This window comes from Musca vetustissima, unplaced genomic scaffold, assembly GCF_032173495.1.
Source record: "Musca vetustissima isolate MV318-11 ecotype Yass unplaced genomic scaffold, APGP_CSIRO_Mvet_v1 utg64406, whole genome shotgun sequence".
NCBI lineage: Eukaryota > Metazoa > Arthropoda > Insecta > Diptera > Muscidae > Musca > Musca vetustissima.
In genome coordinates, this window is record NW_026875338.1 from 80,101 (window position 1) to 100,080 (window position 19,980).

Below are 19,980 nucleotides of genomic sequence, written 5' to 3' on the forward strand. Positions count from 1 at the left end.
GTTCAGATTTACATATAGCTTCCATATATATATTCATCCGATTTAAGGTAAATGGTGTACCAAAGTCCCTATATATCTTTCGATTTGCACGAAATTTGGCACAGAGTACTGAATTAGATATGTGATGATATGTGCTGAGTTTCGCGAAAATCGGTCCAGATTTAGATATAGCTCCCGTATAATATTTGGGTCTCCAAAGTCCCTATATTTCTTTCGATTTGCTCGAAATTGGGCATAGGGCACTGAATTGGGTCTGGAATGATGTGTGCTAAGTTTCGTAAAAATCGGTTTAGATTTAGATATAGCTCCAATATATATTTTCGTCCGATTTAATGTAAATTGTGCACTAAAGAACAAAAGATTGGCCGACCCGCACACAATTTTGTACAATGTACTGAAGTTACTATAACCTTGTGTGTGTCAAGTTTTCTTGAAATTGGTTCAGATTTACATAGGGCTCCTATATACACTTTCGTCCGATTTTAAGTAAATGATGTAGTAAAGACCCATAGCTAGCCCGATTAGCAAAACGTACTGAAATTAGTATAAATGAATCTCGGGCAAGTTTCCTTGAAATCGGTTCAGATTTAGATATAGCATAGCTTCCATATATAATTTTGAGCTATTCATGTTGATTGTAAAACAAATAATCAATGGGTTCTTGATTGATATTACATTTTAAACAGTGATAGCGAGCGTAAAGTTTGCTTAAAGTCTATTTAAAAAGTATGAAATAGATGCGTAAGGATTGATGTCAGTCGGTTTACTTATAAATAAAGATCGCATTTTTAAGTACGTTCAATTTCATGTGAATGTTCCTTCGAAAAGACGATATATACATATGTAGTATATCCCCAAAGTGGTGAAGGGTATCATATAGTCGACCCAGTCCGACATTACTACTTTCCTTACTGTTTTTTTATATATCTGTTTTTCGATTCTCCCTTTTCACTTATTTACTTTTTCCTCATTTCATATTTTTAACAAATAATTTTATAACAATAATTATTTTTGACATCCACCCGCACACATATTTGACACGAAACCCGCATTTAACTCTAACCTCACCAACTAATTTCCCCCAACCCGTTATTACCATGAAATTGTCCTTTTATCGTATGTCCATCAATCACATGCAATTAAACTTTAATTTTTCCACACACACACACACCCACCCACACATACTAATGTCACTTTTGTCAATGCGTTTGAAAAGCAATTTCCACAGCCCTGGCATGTCATCCTGAAATTGATTGAAAATTAAAAATCACATTAACTATTTCCAAAGTATTTGTCACAATTATATTTAGCCATTATTATACGAACAAATTAATGGGTAGTGGATGGGTGGTGATAATGGGTGGCAAACTGTGTTCCAGTTCATTTAAAAATTAATATTTTCTAAAACCACACAAAACTATTAGTTACTAATTAATCGAATTTGTATTTTTGTGATTTTCTCTTTGCAGTGAAAAAATTTGGAAAAATATTTTATCGTAAAGCATGAAGATCAATGAAAAAATGGCAACTCCGATAGAGGAAAAAGTTGATCAAAATTTAAAGGTAAGTGTTTACAATTTAAAGTGAATTTAGAACCAGTAAGGAAAGTAGTAAAGTCGGACTGAACCGACTATATGATACCCTTCACCACTATGTGTATATTCTACACATGTATCCTAACAGACGCTTCACGAAGAAACACACAAACAGAAAAAAAAACACAAAATTTCTATAAATACACTTGTCATCAGCGAACCAATAAATAAAAGAGGTAAATACTACAACGCACAAAACATTCAAAAATATATATATATATATAACTTCAGTAAATTTGGTACAAGGTTCAATTGAGTGCCGCAAAATTTTCCGCATATCGAAACTTTATAGTATTTAGTGCACAATTTACATTAAAACGGACGAAAATATATGGGAGCTAAATCTAAATCTGAACCGATTTAGAAACTTAGAACACATCATTCAGCGCCTAATTCAGCACTCTATGCCAAATTTCGTACAAATCGAAAGATATATAGGGTCTTTTTCGGACAAAAATATATATATATATATAAATCTGACCCGATTTTCTCGAAATTTGGCACACGTCATTTAAGGCTCAATTGAGTTCACCATGCAAAATTTTCCGCATATCGAAAGATATATAAGGACTTTGGTGCACCATTTACATAAAATCGGACAAAACTATGTATGGGAGCTATATCTAAATCTGAACCGATTTTCTCGAAACTTAACACTTTTTTTCTAGACTCAATTGAATACAACATGCCAAATTTCGGGCAAATCGAAGGATATATAAGGGCTTGGATGTCCCATTTACCTTAAATCGGACGACAATATATATAAGAGCTATATCCAAATCTGAACCGATTTTCACGAAACTTAGCACACACATCATTCTGGACCTAATTCAGAACTCTATGTCAAATTTTATGCAAATCGAATGATATATAGGGACGTTGATGCCCCATTTATATCTAAATCTGAATCAATTTCAATAGGGTTCGTCCTTGGGCTAAATAAGTGAGCTGTGGCAAATTTCATCCAAATAAGATCATAAATAACCTGTACTTTGTTTAAATTTAACATCTACCGACGGACGGACGGACATGCATATATCGACTCAGGAAGTGATTCTATGCATATTCTCAAAAGGAACCATGTGTCTATCTCGTTTCCTTTTGCCAGTTACACACATATGCACAAAGACATAGATAATACCCTGTACCACAGTGCGGTGAAGGGTATAAAAAAGGACATTCTGCAGTCAAAGAAGTTTTGTAAAGAACATTTCAGCAGTCTGATAGCATTTTTTCCTAATAATGTAATTTTATAGTACAACAGGTCTAAATTGTTTCTATAAAAAAAAGTTTGTAGCCCCAACGGATTACATTTGTATACCCTTCACCACACTGTGGTACAGGGTATTCTGTCTTTGGGTATATGTCTGTAACAGGGAAAAGAAAACGAGATAGACACATGGTTCCTTTTGAGAATATGCATAGAATCACTTTCTGAGTCGATTTACGCATGTCCGTCTGTCCGTCCATGTATTTTTGTGAAAAAGTACCGGTCGCATTTATGATCCGATTTGGATGAAATTTGGCATGGGTCGCTTATTTGGCCCAAGGACGAACCCTATTGAAATTGGGAAAAATCGGTTCAGATTTAGATATAGCTCCCATATATATTTTCGTCCGATTTAATGTAAATGGTGCACCAAAGTCCCTATATATCTTTCGATTTGCACGAAATATGGCACAGGGTAATAAATTAGGCCTAGAATGATGTGTGCTGAGTTTCATTTAAATCGGTTCAGATTTAGATATAGCTCAAATATATAGTTTCGTCCGATTTTATGTCAATGGTCCACCAAAGTCCCTATATATCTTTCGATATGCACGAAATTTAGCATATCGTATTCAATTAAGTCTAGAATGATGTGTGCTAAGTTTCGTGAAAATCGGTTCAGAGTTAGATATAGCTCCCATATATAGTTTCGTCCGATTTTACGTAAATGGTGCACCAAAGTCCCTATATATCATTCGATTTGCGCGAAATTTGGCAGAGCGTTCTGTATTAAGTGCAGAATGATTTGTGCTGAGTTTGGTGAAAATTCGGTTCAGATTTAGATATAGCTCCCATATATATTTTCGTCCGATTTAATGTAAATGGTGCACCAAAGTACCTATATATCTTTCGATTTGCACGAAATTTGGCATTCCCTAATGAATTAGGCCTGGAATGATGTGTGCTGAGTTTCATTAAAATCGGTTCAGATTTAGATATAGCTCCCATATATATTTTCGTCCGACTTTATATAAATGGTGCACCAAAGTCCTTACATGTCATTAGGTTTAGAATAATGTGAGTTAAGTTTCCTGAAAATTCGTTCAGATTTAGATATATGTAGATGGTGCACCATAGTCCCTATATATCATTCGATTTGCACGAAATTTGACACAGCGTAATGAATTAGGTCTAGAATGATGTGTTTTAATTTTCGTGAGAAACGGTTCTGGTAAATGGTGTACCAAAGTCCCTTAATATCTTTCGGTTTGCACGAAATTTTGGCACAGCGTAATGAATTAGGTCTAGAATGATGTGTGTAAAATTTCCTGAAATCGGTTCAGATTTAGATATAGCTTCTATATCTGACCAAATGAAAAAAATTAGTATAGGTTGCAGAATGACATGTTTATGGATCCAATTTCATTTTGATGGCCCATTAAAAATGAAACGTCTGTTAGGATTCATCTGTTGAATATATCCAAAGTGGTGAAGGGTATCATATAGTCGGCCCCGTCCGACTTTACTACTTTCCTTACTGGTTTCTGATTAAATCCGAAGCCTCTTTGAATAATACCTCCCTGTAATTCCGAAGACCTCCACAAACCATCGGCTGAAGGTAGATATCTGTCGGCAACTCCGACTGACAATTTTTTACTTCTTTGATCCTGATATTCCATAGATTTTTTCTATATGTTCTATATGGTATTTAACATATTTTCCGATTTTTTTCTTACAGATCCGAACAGGGATGGTAAATGTCAGCGATGGCAAATGTAAACCAGAACCCCTTAGACTGAATTTGACCATGGAATTAGTGACGTTACAGAGATTAGAAATTGTCACACCTACAAATGCACAAAATGGCCCACCCAGTGAATCAAAAGTAAGTATGGAATTAAAATAAATTTTTGGGAAATCATAACATTAATCAGGGCAAAATAAGTCTAGAGGCTGTCCAGACCTTACAATAGTAACAGGGGTTTGATAACCTAATGAAGGATATTGGATTTCAATATTAATTTTTAAGATGTTATTATGAATTATTAAATTATAATTGTTATTATTAGCAAAAAAATAAATGTAATTATCAAAAATTTTAATTTTTAGTTAATTTCCTTCGCTACACAATATCAATATCCTTAAAGTGTATTTAATCTCTATCCTTCCCCAAAATTATTTATAATGTAATTTAATCTATGCTACTGCATGCAAAACTAATTTTTTCCCTTCCACAAATATTTGCATCAATTTCCCTATTCAATATTTACTGAGTTGGAAAATCCATAAAGTGAAAATCAGCTATTATATAATAGCAGTAACAATATATATATATTAAAATAAATTAGTTGACGTTTACGTTGGTTTTATGTAAATTATTCATATTAAATTTATGAGATTCTAAGAAATTCTCGAAAAACAAGGGGCGGCTGATATATTTTACATAAGCATGTGTGCGTGTGTGTTTTCGTATTATGTCAGGTGTTTACCACATTGCTCCGGGGGAGATTGTATGCTTTTTTCCGTAGAACAAATTATGAATATTAATAAATTTATTAGTGTAAATTGCGACAACAAGAAAGGGAATCCGCTAATTTAATATATGCGACAACTGGTATATATATTAAATGGTATTTAATGTACATTAGGGAGTTATGATATAAAAAAGAATGAATTTAATATGATTTATAAATTACAAAATATTAAATATTTTATATACTTTTGGATTTATTTTTAATAGAAAGAAATTGAAATCTTTAAGAGTGAGGCACAATAAGTTTGAAATAATTATTTGTGCCTTTATTAAGAATACCTTAGTAATTGTTGTAATTGTTTTATATTTTGGAAATAATAATGTTTGAACCTCATTGGACCAAAATTACTTAAAATCGGACAATTTTGTAAAAAAAATTATTTATGTCATTCAATTTATTTTTAAAATAACGCTTGTTATAACATCAAGTGATATCCTAATATAATCATACACTTTTCTAAGGTATATCTAACTATTTATTAAACATGATCCCTCTGCGATACAGATTTTGTTATAATTGTCCTACCTAGTATAGCCCAATTTTTATACCCTACACAACTATGTTGTCAGGGTATTATAGCTTTGTGCAGACCCAAGAGTTTGTAACGCCGCGAAATATTGGCCCTAGACCCATCTTTAAGTATACCGATCATGATATCTCGACTAGCTGAGTCGATCTAGATATGTGTGTCCGTCCGTCTGTCCATTATAATTTGTATATCGTGTATACAAATTATAATATATATATATATATTATATATATATACAGGCCACAGTTATGGACCAATCTTCACGAAATTTTGCATGTAGAATGAGTTCTGGCCAATGAAGACCCCTATTGTTTTTGAAAAGGATCGGTTAATATTTAGGGAATGAAATGGACCAAAAACTTTATTTTTGTCTGACTTTCTGGTCGCTCCAGAGGCCGCAATTATGGCCCAAACATCGCGAATTTTTGCATGGAGAAGGGGATCGAGCCAAAGAATAAGCATGCCTGTTTTGATAAAGATCGGTCAATATTTAGCGCGTCAAATGGACCCTGACTTTTGTGTGAAAAATGACAAAATTTGTATTCTATAGCGTACATATTTACTCCTGAAGGACATAGACCCAAGAAGTTGATAGTATAACCAAGAGGAGTGGTTCAGCTTTAATTTCATACCAATTATATGGTCGTATGTACTCGGATGTGGGAGTTATACGTAAATATTTTCAAGAGCTTAGAGGGGGAAATAAAGCGCTCATCGCTTTGAAATTTTCCTTGAGGATCCAGGTATGGTCAAGGACAACGCCGATAATTTTCTGTGATGATCAGATTAAAATTTTGGGATGAAGTGGACCCAAAACTAAGTTTTTTGTATTTTTTCGAGTCGATCTATAGGCCACAAAACCGAAATCACAACACAACACACGGTGAAGTGAATCTGGACAAATAATTAGAAGGGCTGTACAGAATATTGGGATATTCGGACAATATGTCAGTGTAAGGAAGAGGTGCTGTTGATCTCTAATCGGTCAAGAGGGTGCAAATATCACGAAATATTGATCAGGCTCGAAATAAACATACGCAAAATTTAGAGTTCCGTGGTAGTTGTGTAGGGTATCATATGGTCGGCCCCGTCCGACTATACTGCTCCGCTCACTGGTTTTTATTTTATTTTTATATTAGGATATCACTTGTTATAACATCAAGTGATATCCTAATATAATCATGCACTTTTATAAGGTATATCTAACTATTTATCAAACATGCTCCCTCTACCATCTTGTCCTACCTCGTATAGCACACATTGTTCTTTTTGAGAATATGCATAGAATTACTTTCTGAGTCGATTTATGCATGTACGTCTGTCCATGTTAAATTGTAAACAAAGTACCGATTTTGATGAAATTTGGCACAGTTCACTTATTTGGCCCACGGACGAACCCTATTGAAATTGAAGAACATCGATTTAGTTTTAGTAATAGCTCCCGTATTTAGTTTCGTCCGATTTAAGGTAAATGGTGCACCAAAGTACCTATATATCTTACGATTTCCATGAAATTTGGCACATCGTAATGAATTAGGCCTAGATTGATGCGTGCAAAAGTTTCGTGCAAATTGGTTCGGATTTAGATATAGATATATATATTTTCGTCCAATTTCAGGTAAATGTTGTACCAAAGTCCCTATAAAACTTTCGATTTGCAGGAAATTCGACAGAGTCTACTGAATTAAGCCTAGAATGATGTGTGCTAAGTTTCGTAAAAATCGGTTCAGATTTGCATATAGTTCCGATTTATATATTTTCGTTCGATTTCATTTAAATGGTGCACCAAAGTACCTACATATCTTTCGATTTGCATGAAATTTTTAACATCGTACTGAATTAGGCCTAGGTTGATGTGTGCCAAGTTTCGTGCAAATTGGTTCGGATGTAGATATAGCTCCCATATATGTTTTCGTTCGATTTAAGGTAAAGGGTGCACCAAAATCCCTATGTATCTTTCGATTTGCACGAAATTTTGTATAGCGTACTGAATGGAGTCTAGAATAATGTGCGCTATGTTTTGTGAAAATCGAAATTATGTGAGCTAAGTTTCGTGAAAATCGGTTCAGATTTAAATATATTTCGTCGAATTTAATGTAAATGGTGCACCAAATTCCGAATATATCTATCGAAATTTGGCATAGCGTACCTAATTGGATCTAAAATGATTTTTGCTAAATTTTGTCAAGATCGGTTCAAATTTAGATATAGCTCTCACCAAACTCCTAATGTTTGTCCGATTGACACGAAAGTGCGGCATACCGAAGAGCGTGTTAAGTTTGTTATAAATCGATCTAAATAAGTTTGTCCCATTGTACGCAAACGACTGTAATTCTGCCTGAATGAAATTAACCCTTTCAGTGCCAAGAAAAAAATTTGTCGGAAAAAAAATCTAAAATTGTGTATTTAAAATCGTATAAAGGTATAGAGTTTAGAAAAAATAGCAATTTTCATTTTAACCCTCGAACAGTTTCGTCTGTCTTTTAGCAAAAACAAAACCATCAATAGTAACGGTACATAAGATAATCGAAGAATCGCAAAGAAAGAGAGTAATTTTAAATGTCGAATATATTCGACAAAAACACTGAAAGGATTAAACTTAGCACAGGTTTTAGAATATATATGCGGATTGATGTTAGTCGGTTCACATATAGATAAAGATCACATACTTGAGTTCGTTCAATTTCAATGTTCATTCGAAAAGGCGACGTCCATTACGATATATATATATAATATACCAAAGTGGTGAAGGGTATTATATAGTCGGCCCAGTCCCACTTTACTACTTTCCTTACTGGTTTGTATTTCACTGCATTCAGTTTTCAAAATTTAAATGAAAATATCTTCCTTCGAAATGTACGCATATTTTTCAGCTCCCTGCCTCTGAAATTTATAAATATAAGTTGTAACAGTAAATTTATAAATATCAGTTATAACAGCCATGGCCATATACAGCCAGCTTTAGACAAAATATGACATTTGTAAGTTGTTCACATATGATTTTTCGATCGCTTGGTGTATTTAATCAAAATTATGCAGAGTATTATATTGTACGCAGAGTTTCTCTTTCAAAGAGCTCATCATTCGCTGTGTGAGATTAGCTCACTCGGTAAGCTAATTTCACACTACAAAAATAGCATGTTATGTAGTAGAGCGTTACATTTCTCGATAAATATTGTAACCATTTCCAAATAAAGTCATTTCACATTAATGTGTCAATCTTTAAAACCCAATTAACTTGTTAAAATATGCCTTGACATTTGAACATTTTAATTGAAGCGTATATGAACTTAATTAATACATTAATTCATTTTATAAAATTTAAAACCCACACATATCTTCTTTAGCAGAACATATACGACGACACACAACACCCACCTACAAACATCCACCCACTCACACATATTCAACTAATTCATGCGTGACTTGAAATTTTCACCTTTAATCCTTTAATAAGGAACATTTTACAATACAAATTTCCTTCTGCCAATGTTACCTTGTTAAAAATGTTTCATTGGCACAATGTACCGCCTTTGTTTGTGGCTGCCGCGTCTGCATGATGTGGCACGTTAGTTATTGTTGACTCTAAAGTTAAGCTCATTACATTTTCAACTCCCCCTCGTGTTGTTGTATTATTATCCCATTTTCTTTTTGTTTCTCTTTTTTATTCCAGGAACGCATGGTACAAATCACGCGTCAAAAACAAGGCGGCCTTGGCTTGAGCATAAAGGGCGGTGCCGAGCACAAGCTACCCATATTAATCTCACGCATTTATAAGGATCAGGCCGCCGACATAACTGGTCAATTGTTTGTGGGTGATGCCATAATTAAAGTTAATGGTGAATATATAACCGCCTGCCCCCATGATGATGCTGTGAATATCCTCCGCAATGCCGGCGATATTGTTGTTTTAACCGTAAAACATTATCGTGCCGCAACACCATTTCTACAAAAACAATGTAAGTATGGCTGAGGCACAATTTGAACACATACAAATGTATATATTTCCTGTATGTGTAAGTGTGTTTATGTCTTTAAATGGGTTTATTAGCCAGAAGACAGTGGTTACAAATAATAAATTCGGAAATTCTTTGTTCAGAATTTTCTGTAGGAAAATTCTTGATGTCCGGACCATAATTTTCTGTAGGAAAATTCTTGCTGTCCCGAGAATTTTTTGTAGTCCGGACTATAGGAAAATTTTTGTAGTCCGGACTAGAATTTTCTATAGGAAAATTTTTGTAGTCCGGACTAGAATTTTCTATAGGAAAATTTTTGTAGTCCGGACTAGAATTTTCTATAGCAAAATTTTTGTAGTCCGAACTAGAATTTTGTATAGCAAAATTTTTGTAGTCCGGACTAGAATTTTCTATAGAAAAATGTTTGTAGTCCGGACTAGAATTTTCTATAGGAAAATTTTTGTAGTCATTTTTCTGTAGGAAAATTTTTATAGTCCGGACTAGAATATTCTATAGGAAAATTTTTGTAGTCCGGACTAGAATTTTCTATAGGAAAATTTGTGTAGTCCGGACTAGAATTTTCTGTAGGAAAATTTTCGTAGTCCGGACTAGAATTTTCTGTAGGAAAATTTTCGTAGTCCGGACTAGAATTTTCTGTAGGAAAATTTTCGTAGTCCGGACTAGAATTTTCTGTAGGAAAATTTTTGTAGTCCGGACTAGAATTTTCTATAGGAAAATTTTTGTAGTCCGGACTAGAATTTTCTATAGGAAAATTTTTGTAGTCCGGACTAGAATTTTCTATAGGAAAATGTTTGTAGTCCGGACTAGAATTTTCTATAGGAAAATTTGTATAGTCCGGACTGGAATTTTCTATAGGAAAATTTTTGTAGTCCGGACTAGAATTTTCTATAAGAAAATTTTTGTAGTCCGGACTAGAATTCTCTATAGGAAAATTTTTGTAGTTCGGACTAGAATTTTCTATAGGAAAATTTTTGTAGTCCGGACTAGAATTTTCTGTAGGAAAATTTTTGTAGTCCGGACTAAAATTTTCTATAGGAAAATTTTTCTGAAATTTGTTTGTGTTTTTCATAGAATAATGTTATCCGGATAAGGTTTTTCATAGAAAAATGTTATCCGGATAAGGATTTTCATAGAAAAATTTTATCCGGATAAGGTTTTTCATAGAAAAATTTTATCCGGATAAGGTTTTTCATAGAAAAATGTTATCCGGATAAGGTTTTTCATCGAAAAATGTTATCCGGATAAGTTTTTTCATCGAAAAATGTTATCTGGATAAGGTTTTTCATAGAAAAATGTTATCCGGATAAGGTTTTTCATAGAAAAATGTTATCCGGATAAGCTCTTTCATAGAAAAATGTTATCGGGATAAGTTTTTTATAGAAAAATGTTATCCGGATAAGGTTTTTCATAAAAAAAGTTATCCGGATAAGGGTTTTCATAGAAACATCAAAAATCTTATTCGGATAAGGGTAATCATAGAAAAATGTTATCCGGATAAGGTTCTTGATGGAAACATGTTATCCGGATAAGGTTTTTCAAAGAAAAAATGTTATCCGACTAATGGGGATAATGTTTGCGGCAAAATTGTATCTGGATAATGACATATTTTTATAAAAAAAAATGATAAGGAATATTACAAAAAATCCTCAACTAATTTTTAACTTTAAAACACTGTCGCCTCTTTATTGAACTGAATATTTAAAGCCGACCTTGTTATTGCCCTAATAAATTATAGATATATTTTTCACCTCACTACTAAATTTAAATAATAATAATAAAAGAACAAACACACAACCTTTTTCTTCGATAAGCTTTAATATCCAGCCATTCATTTCCCTTGTCCCTTTTCGCCCCTTTTGTGTAACTAAACGCAATGGTATTGTGTATTGAATTTTTCATAGTTAAGTAAAAAACCCGTGCTGCTGCATTTGTGGTTGTAGTGTTTATGTGTGAGTGAAACACTTCACCGCATTTGTTTGTCTTTGTTTAAGCATTTTATTAACTTTGGTCAACACACAATATATGGCACATGGAAATTTCCATGGAAGCACGTTTTCACGGGTTTTCCACATTTTTTGTGGTCATGGGAAAAATAAACTTTGAATGTGTGTCCGTGTGCATATGTGTGTTTGGGAGTCTGTGTACACAATTGATTTAAATGAGGCAATTTTAAAGCACTCACTATTAATGGCAAACCTATTGAAATTATTCGCATGAATACATGTAATGTTGTTGGGGTTTTTATTTCATTTGGAAATCAATATGCCTTTAATAAGAGAAGAAACAAATAAAAATTAATACTCTTATTAATATTTCTGTAATTAATAAGAATATTTAAATTTTTTGTTGAGTATTAATATTACATCAAAATTACACTGTTATAAAAATTGTGTAAATTATTAGGGTATATTCCAGGTGTCCCTCTACTACCTGCTGTCTAATACACAATCTTTCTCACAATAGTCTCATTATCAAATAATCCTCTGAATGTTATCTCCAAATGTATGTAGGCATTTTCTATTCAAATAGATACGAAAATTTATTCATAACTCAGCCAACCATATATATGACAATTTCATTTGTCATAATAAGAATTCAAATGAATACAAATATAAATTTACTCATTCTACTATGGCAACTGGTGTGTAATTTAATATTTAATTATGTGATGTAGTACGAGTCACAATGTCTATATGTTACTTTAATTTAAGTCCACAGGGCGACTACAAACAATTTTTATAATATTATATGTATGAGCGTATGTGTTAGTGTGCATCAGAGTGTAAAGTAGTACTTAAAAGGACATTTACATTGGCATTTGTCATTTTGCCATTTGACATAACTATGCAAGAAAATGGCCTTTTGGGCATATATATATATATATATAATGTTTTATATAAAACATGTACTACGCAGCAACACATACATATGTATACAGACCCCAGAATTCACGTTCACAAATAAAAAATAAATTTAAAGAACTTGCAGATCCCTTTTCCTTTCTCACAGAAGTTAAATTTTATTCTCTGTTTTTACATTAGGGTATCTCATATTTTCTGAATATTTTTATACCCTCCACCATCGTATGGAGGGTATATTAGTTTTGTTTTTCCGTTTGTAACGCATCGAAATAATCATTTCCGACCCTATAAAGTATATGTATACTTGATCAGCGTAAAATTCTATGATGATCTAAGCATGTCCGTCTGTCTAAACGAAATTGAGATAGAGCGCCAAAATTTTGCATAGATTCGTCTTTTGTCTGCAGGCAGATCAAGTTCGAAGATGGGCTATGGTACTTTGAGTTCTTATTGCGAAGCAAATCTCTCCACTAAAAATTATAAATATAGGTCCACTTTTTCGGGTAGCCCCCATATAAGGGTACCCTCCAATTTTCGGTATTTTGCGGTTCTTGAGCACGTTTTTCAATCGAATTCGCTGTAATTTGGTGTTTTGTAGTCGTATATGGTAACAAATCTCCCAACCAAAAATTATTAATATTCACCCCCTTTTAGGGGTAGTCCCCATATAACCCCCTTTTTATACCCTACACAACTATGTTGACAGGATATTATAGCTTTGTGCAGCCCCAAAAGTTTGTAACGCCGCGAAATATTGGTCCTAGACCCACCTTTAAGTATACCGATCGTCATATGTCGACGAGCTGAGTCGATCTAGACATGTGTGTCCGTCCGTCCGACTGTCCATTATAATTTGTAAACACGATACAGGCCACAGTTATGGACCAATCTTCACGAAATTTTGGATGTAGGATGGGTTGTGGCCAATGAACCCCTATTGTTTTTGGGAAAGATCGGTTAATATTTAGGGGATGGAATGGACCATTTTTGTCGTTTTTTCTGGTTGCTCCAGAGGCCGCAATAATGGCCCGAACATCGTGAAATTTTGCATGGAGAAGGGGATCGGACAAAGAATAAGCATGCCGGTCAAATGGACCCTGACTTTTGTGTAAAAAATGACAAAATTTGTATTCTATGGCGTATATATTTACCCCTGAAGGACATAGACCAGAGAAGTTGATATTATATCCAAGAGGAATGGTTGACCTTTAAATTAAGACCAATTATATTGTTGTATGTGCTCGGATGTGGGAGTTACACGTAAATATTTATAGGTATCTCCGTATTTGTATATTATTTAGTAACCCATTATCACTCTAGAGAGCGGAACTATAGCGCAGATCGATTTGAAATGTTCCATGAGGTTCCAGTTATGGTCAAGGACAACGCCTATAATTTTCGGGGATGATCAGATAATAATTTTGGAATGAAGTGGGGCGAAGACTTAATTTTTTGTGTTATTTTCGAGTCAATCTATAGACCACAAATGAAAGCCGAAGATCACAACACAACCCACTGTGCAAGAGGGTGCAAATATCACGAAATATTGCCCAGGCCCGGAATAAACATCCGGAGAAAATTTGAGTTCCGTGGTAGTTGTGTAGGGTACCGTATGGTCGAACCCATCCGTCTATACTGCTCCGCTCACTGGTTTATTTTAAAATAGTTAGCTGATTTTTTCCGGGTGTTGGGGTTATCCCATATAGCTGTAGTAGGGGGGTTATTCGGTAGACGAAATTTTCAGTTCATACCCCACATAGTATGGAATTTTAAAACGATTTAGTCGATTTAGCCATATGTTGTAATCATTTTTATCTCGGAGGATATCGACATAAAAGCTAAAACGTGAGGTTAGAGAATAAACTGTATCGACCCAAGTCCTATATAAAACATCCTACCTATTTAAGATTTAGTGTAATGGACGGTATTGGGATTGAAAACTAAAATATTAGCTTGGAACTTGAGTTACATCGGCCCTTAATTAGGCCCAACCCCTTATATAATGAAAACACCAAGAAGTTGCTAATTCTTACACAATGTTGTCAATATTGGTCCCGCGTTAGTATGCCTCATTATAATATTGCCCTTTAAATTGGAGTATTTTCAGGTTTTTATACACATGTTTCAAAGTACCATGCGTTAATAATATATGTCAACATTTTAGATTTTAGGAAAACCCCCCTTGAAATTGCTGAATTTTCTATTTGGTTTACAACAATCGATTGGAAGAATTATGGTTATATGTATGTTCCTTATGTTTTCATTTCAAAAAATTATCAGTATTTCTATGGTGGAGGGTATCCAAAGTTCGGCCCGGCCGAACTTAACGCTTTTTTACTTGTTTATTCTGGGAATACCTTAGTTTATACAACAAATACAAATAATAATATTATTATTATTATGTACATTGATCTTGTACTCTACTTCCTTATATATGACTGTACAAAATATAAAAATTCCTTATTTTCAAAAAATAAACTTGTAACCCTATTGTACAACCCCATTGTTGTATCTCTCATTTGTAATTTTGCTTTAATTTCATCCCTATTTTTTCCTATCTTTTCTTTTTCTTAATGCAGTGGCAAAAGATACACCTGACTCAGATAACGATACAACATGTGCTGAATTAAAGGCTGACGAAGGATACAAATCCTCAGTGAATAATGGTACCATTAGTCGTAGTTGTAGCAGACCAATGTCAATTTGTTCGGAACCCGAAAAGAAATGGGTGGACGTTGTGGCAGGTAAGTATTTCATCTACACACGAACGCACACACACACACAGACATACATTTACACTGAATCAAAATGAAATTAACGAAATATGTTTAAAGAAATTTTGTAATTTTTTACATAGATTTTACATTAAATATTTGAAATTCTATTGTAAAAAAGAATCTGCGATTTTAAATAGTTTTTGAAATACCTTCAGCAAAACTTTTCAAGTTTTACACTTAAAACCGTAAATGTTGCATCGATGTGCTAGGAAATAGTTACGAAATTTTACATGAAGTTATGGTCAAGGACTAGTCATCGTCCTTGACTATAACTTCATGTAAAATTTCGGTGATTTTCGGTGATAACCAGTTGATATTTTGGGGATGTAATGTTTATTTTGTCTGGTTTTATAGCCGAACATCACTGCGGTTTTGACAATGATCGATCAATATTTTGCAGATCAAATGTTGGGTTATTTGGGTGAAACGTAATTTTACAAATTCCGGAATAAGAAAAAGAAGCTCTTGACGAAGAAGGTGCAAATATCGCTTAATATTTGCACCTTCTAGAAAAAATGCTCAGCAGAAAGTTAGAGTGCAGTGGTAGTTGTGTAGAGTACCCATCCAACTGGACCCATCCAACTGGACCCATCCAACTGGATTTCGATTCGTAGTATTATATGAAGGATAAGTCAAAAGGTGAACACATTCTCAAAGCAATATAGTCAGTTTGGTCGACTAAGAATAAAATCAAATGTCGATTTTGTCATTCCGCCTGTATGTTGAAATCACGAATACATTGCTACTTCTCACAGTAGTTTTGCTTTTCGAAGTGGTATAAATCGACCTAGGTTTTTGGTATAGGTCCCTTGTAAAGATACGTTCCAAAATTTAGGTAGGATTGGGGAGTTTATGTATGTTTTTCAATCAGCTTGGCTGTAAATTGTATATTTTGGATTCTCCTTGAGTAGAAAATCTCATTACCAAAAGTTATCAATATTGGCTGAGGTTTAGATGTAATCCCTTTAAGGCACACCTACATAATTCGATATTTTTAAAATTTTGAACACTCAGTGCGTGTTAAATTTTCCTAATAAGAATTATCAAAGTAGGCTCACGTTTCCCTGGAGATTGCAAAGGATTACAGAGAGATTGTAATCAGGATTTGCAGGACTTTGCAAGGTTAAACCTGTTGTTTATAGAAACTTTTCAAAATAAGACCATTATTGTACATAGCCACCTTACAGAGGTCACTCAACAGTTGCAATATAACGCAACTTGAGTATTTTTTCCAACCCAAGAATTTGCAGTTTGGTATTTCGTCTTACACTGGCAAAAAATTTATCATAAATATCTACGTGGATATATTCAAAAACAGGCCGGAATTAATATATTTAGAATTAGAAGCAATGTATATGCAAATATTCAAAAGTCTATATTTTTTTAAATCTATGGCAAAAAGAGGCCATCCAAAAAATATTTTTAGATCCACGCCTTTCAGGAACCTTGAAAAAATATTTGTTTTAAATCTACATCTTTCATCATTCAGAGGACTTACAAAAAATATTTGTTTTAAATCCACGAGTTCAGAGGCATTGAAAATATATTTGAAAAAAATCCACTCCTTTCAGCCGGCTTGACAATAATATTTTTAACAAGTAAAAACGATGTTCAATTCTTAACTAACGTTTGTATACCCTCCACTATGAGGATGACAATCAAAATATCTAAAATTAATGTGGGCTCCTAGGAAATAATCATGTTACGATATGACCATGAACATACCGAAAATACTTGAGAAAAAGATATTTTAAATTCCCAAAATATCTAATAATAGGGCTACCTTTGCATGAGGCTATAATAAATCGGAGATCAATATTGATATTTTTGGTAGTAAGATTTGACACCAAATTAGAATACAAAATATTAAGAATTTTTGGTACGGACATGTGCTATACAATGATAACCCAAAATACCAAATTGAAATCCCCCAAATACCGAATATTGGGAGGTATCGTTATATAGAATTTACAACAAAACGTGTTGCCCATTTGCCATATCAAACATCCTAGGAGCACTAACAATGTCGGTGCAAATTTTCAGATCTCTATTTTAAATATTTCAATCGTGATTTTAACAGACAGACAGACGGTCACGCATAAATCGACATTGAATTTTATTCTGATCAAGTATATATACCGGAGACCCCGGTGAAAATTTGCAAACATAATGACAATTTTAATGTAAACTCTACATTATGGTAGGGGGTATAAAAATCCACATCTTGCAAGTGGACTTGAAAAAATATTTTTAAAAATCCAAGTCTTTCAGAGGCCTTGTTTTTTAATTCCATGCCTTTCAGAGGCCTTGAAAAAGTTTGTCGGTGTCCTCAAAATATTTTTAAAAATCCGCGCCTTTCAGGGACATTGAAAAAATGTTTTACCCACGCCTACCAGATGTCTTGATTTCTGTTTTTTTTTTAATTCCACGTCTTTCAGAGACCTTGAAAAAATATTTTGTATGCCCACGCGTATCTGGGGCCTAGCAAAAATATATTTTATTAAAAATCAACGCCTTTCAGAAGCCTTTAAAAATATATTTTTTTAAATCACTCCTTTCAAAAGCCATGAAATAATTATTTTAAAAATCCACGTCTTCCAGAGGCCTTGCAAAACTATGTAAAAAGAATCGAGATAGGCCCACAGCGATATTTCTTGCCATTTTACAACAGTGTGTTTTTTTCGATTAAAACTACATTTTTTGCCACGTATTGAGTTTTGTTTAAATCGACCTATATATATTTTCATCCGATTTAATGTAATTGATGCACTAAAGATCCTACAAAATTTTGCAGTACGTTCCAAATTGAACCTAGATTAATGTTGGAATGGGTTCGTATTCTGATACAGCTCCCATATATATTCTCAGGCGATTTCATCTAAACGATGCCCTATTTTTTCCGACACATGGTCTTACGTCAAACCGTACTAAGATCGTTTATGGTAAAAAATCAAAAATTCCAAAGAAAATACCAACATATAGTACTGTTCAGACCCAACATGTATATAGTAGTCCTCGTATAGCTCTGATAGATCAAAAAATCCACTATTATGGCTCATTAATTTTTACAAAATCTCTTTTAAAAACGCTTAAATACATATATTCTCCAAAGCATCCACGCTTACAGCCATTCCATAAATATTAAAGAAGGAATTATTTTAAATATATAATTTCCTTAATAGATTTCTAATATATTTCTTACTATATTCATAAAAATTATACATAGGTCTTTAATAAAACTAGTTTTACAAATCGGCAAAGTATTTCCTAAAGTCTATCAAAAATAGTATCAATATCATTTTTATTTACATTCTCAATTACATAATTAAACAAATACTTCATTAAAAGCAATATGACTACTCTTACATATTCTCACATACTTCATTAATACACCCACACACACACCGATACAAACACACAATTCAGTATGTCAGTATTAACAATTATATCCTGTGTCCACTTATTTATTTCGTAAAATGTGTTCATTCAATTATGTATATCATTCACTCACTACAGCGTTGTTGTTGTCGTTCTTCTTCTTCTTATTGTTGTTTATCTCCTTTCAGTTCCCCTTATGATGGCGTACGTAACGCGTTACATTTACGGCACCGATAAATTACGACCCAACGCCTTTGAAGTGCGTGGCATAAATGGCACATCGACGGGCATAATACACTGTGATGATTTGGCCATTTTAAGCCAATGGCTGAAATTGATTAACGACAACGTTGTCGGCCTGACACATTTACAGGTAAATTAAAACAAAAAAAAATCCTCAAAAAATATATTTATATATCTGTAGCATATGGTGATTTTATTGGGTTGGATTATCGGCATTGATTGTGTTGACAAATGGAAACAATTTTTTTCGAAGGGATTTTTATGCGACAAATAACACAGTCGGTGGTACTAATATTTAATTGTGATTGATGGAAATTAAAAATGTTATTTATTATTTGAGTATTTTTATTTCTTCTGCTAAGATTCCGCTTTGTACCTAACTGGAAGAACTTAAAATCGGACTTTTTTATATTTGCTTATTAGTATATTAAGGGATTGTGATAATCGTTATTACTTATTTTTATATTATTATATGTCAAGGGCGTGGAGACGATAAAAATATACCGCATCAAAATATTTGTTCTAGATCCCACGAAACTATCGGTTCACTCATTCAGTTACCTGAAATGGTAAAATTTTGAAGAAAAACTAAATTTGTACCCACAAAATATTCTAGGGGGTATATTATCGACTGAGGACCCAAATGACGAAAAGTGCAACACAAAAATTCCAAAAAAAAAAATATGATAGAGGGGATAAAAATAGAAGACACGTGCAGAGGCATTTTGATAGTTTACATTGGTAGGTAACCTAAAAAGACGTAGCAATGTTTCACATTTCTAAGACAATTGAAAATATTCGGGTTAAGATTTCTCGAAATCATAGCATTTTAGGTATATGGTGTCTTTGTCAATATTACTGATATAAATCTGAGGA

At 33.3% G+C, this 19,980-nt stretch overlaps 1 protein-coding gene across 1 annotated transcript; it reads left to right on the forward strand.

The window, feature by feature from the left end:
* Positions 1-1,467: 1,467 nt before the first annotated feature.
* On the forward strand, positions 1,468-19,234 carry LOC133337803 (gamma-2-syntrophin-like; the record flags this gene model as incomplete). Its single annotated transcript, XM_061546007.1, has 5 exons — positions 1,468-1,563; positions 4,544-4,690; positions 9,542-9,827; positions 15,286-15,450; positions 19,050-19,234. Coding segments are annotated over exons 1-5 (843 nt in total), but the record flags the coding sequence as incomplete, so codon positions are not given.
* Between the last annotated feature and the right edge of the window lie 746 nt (positions 19,235-19,980).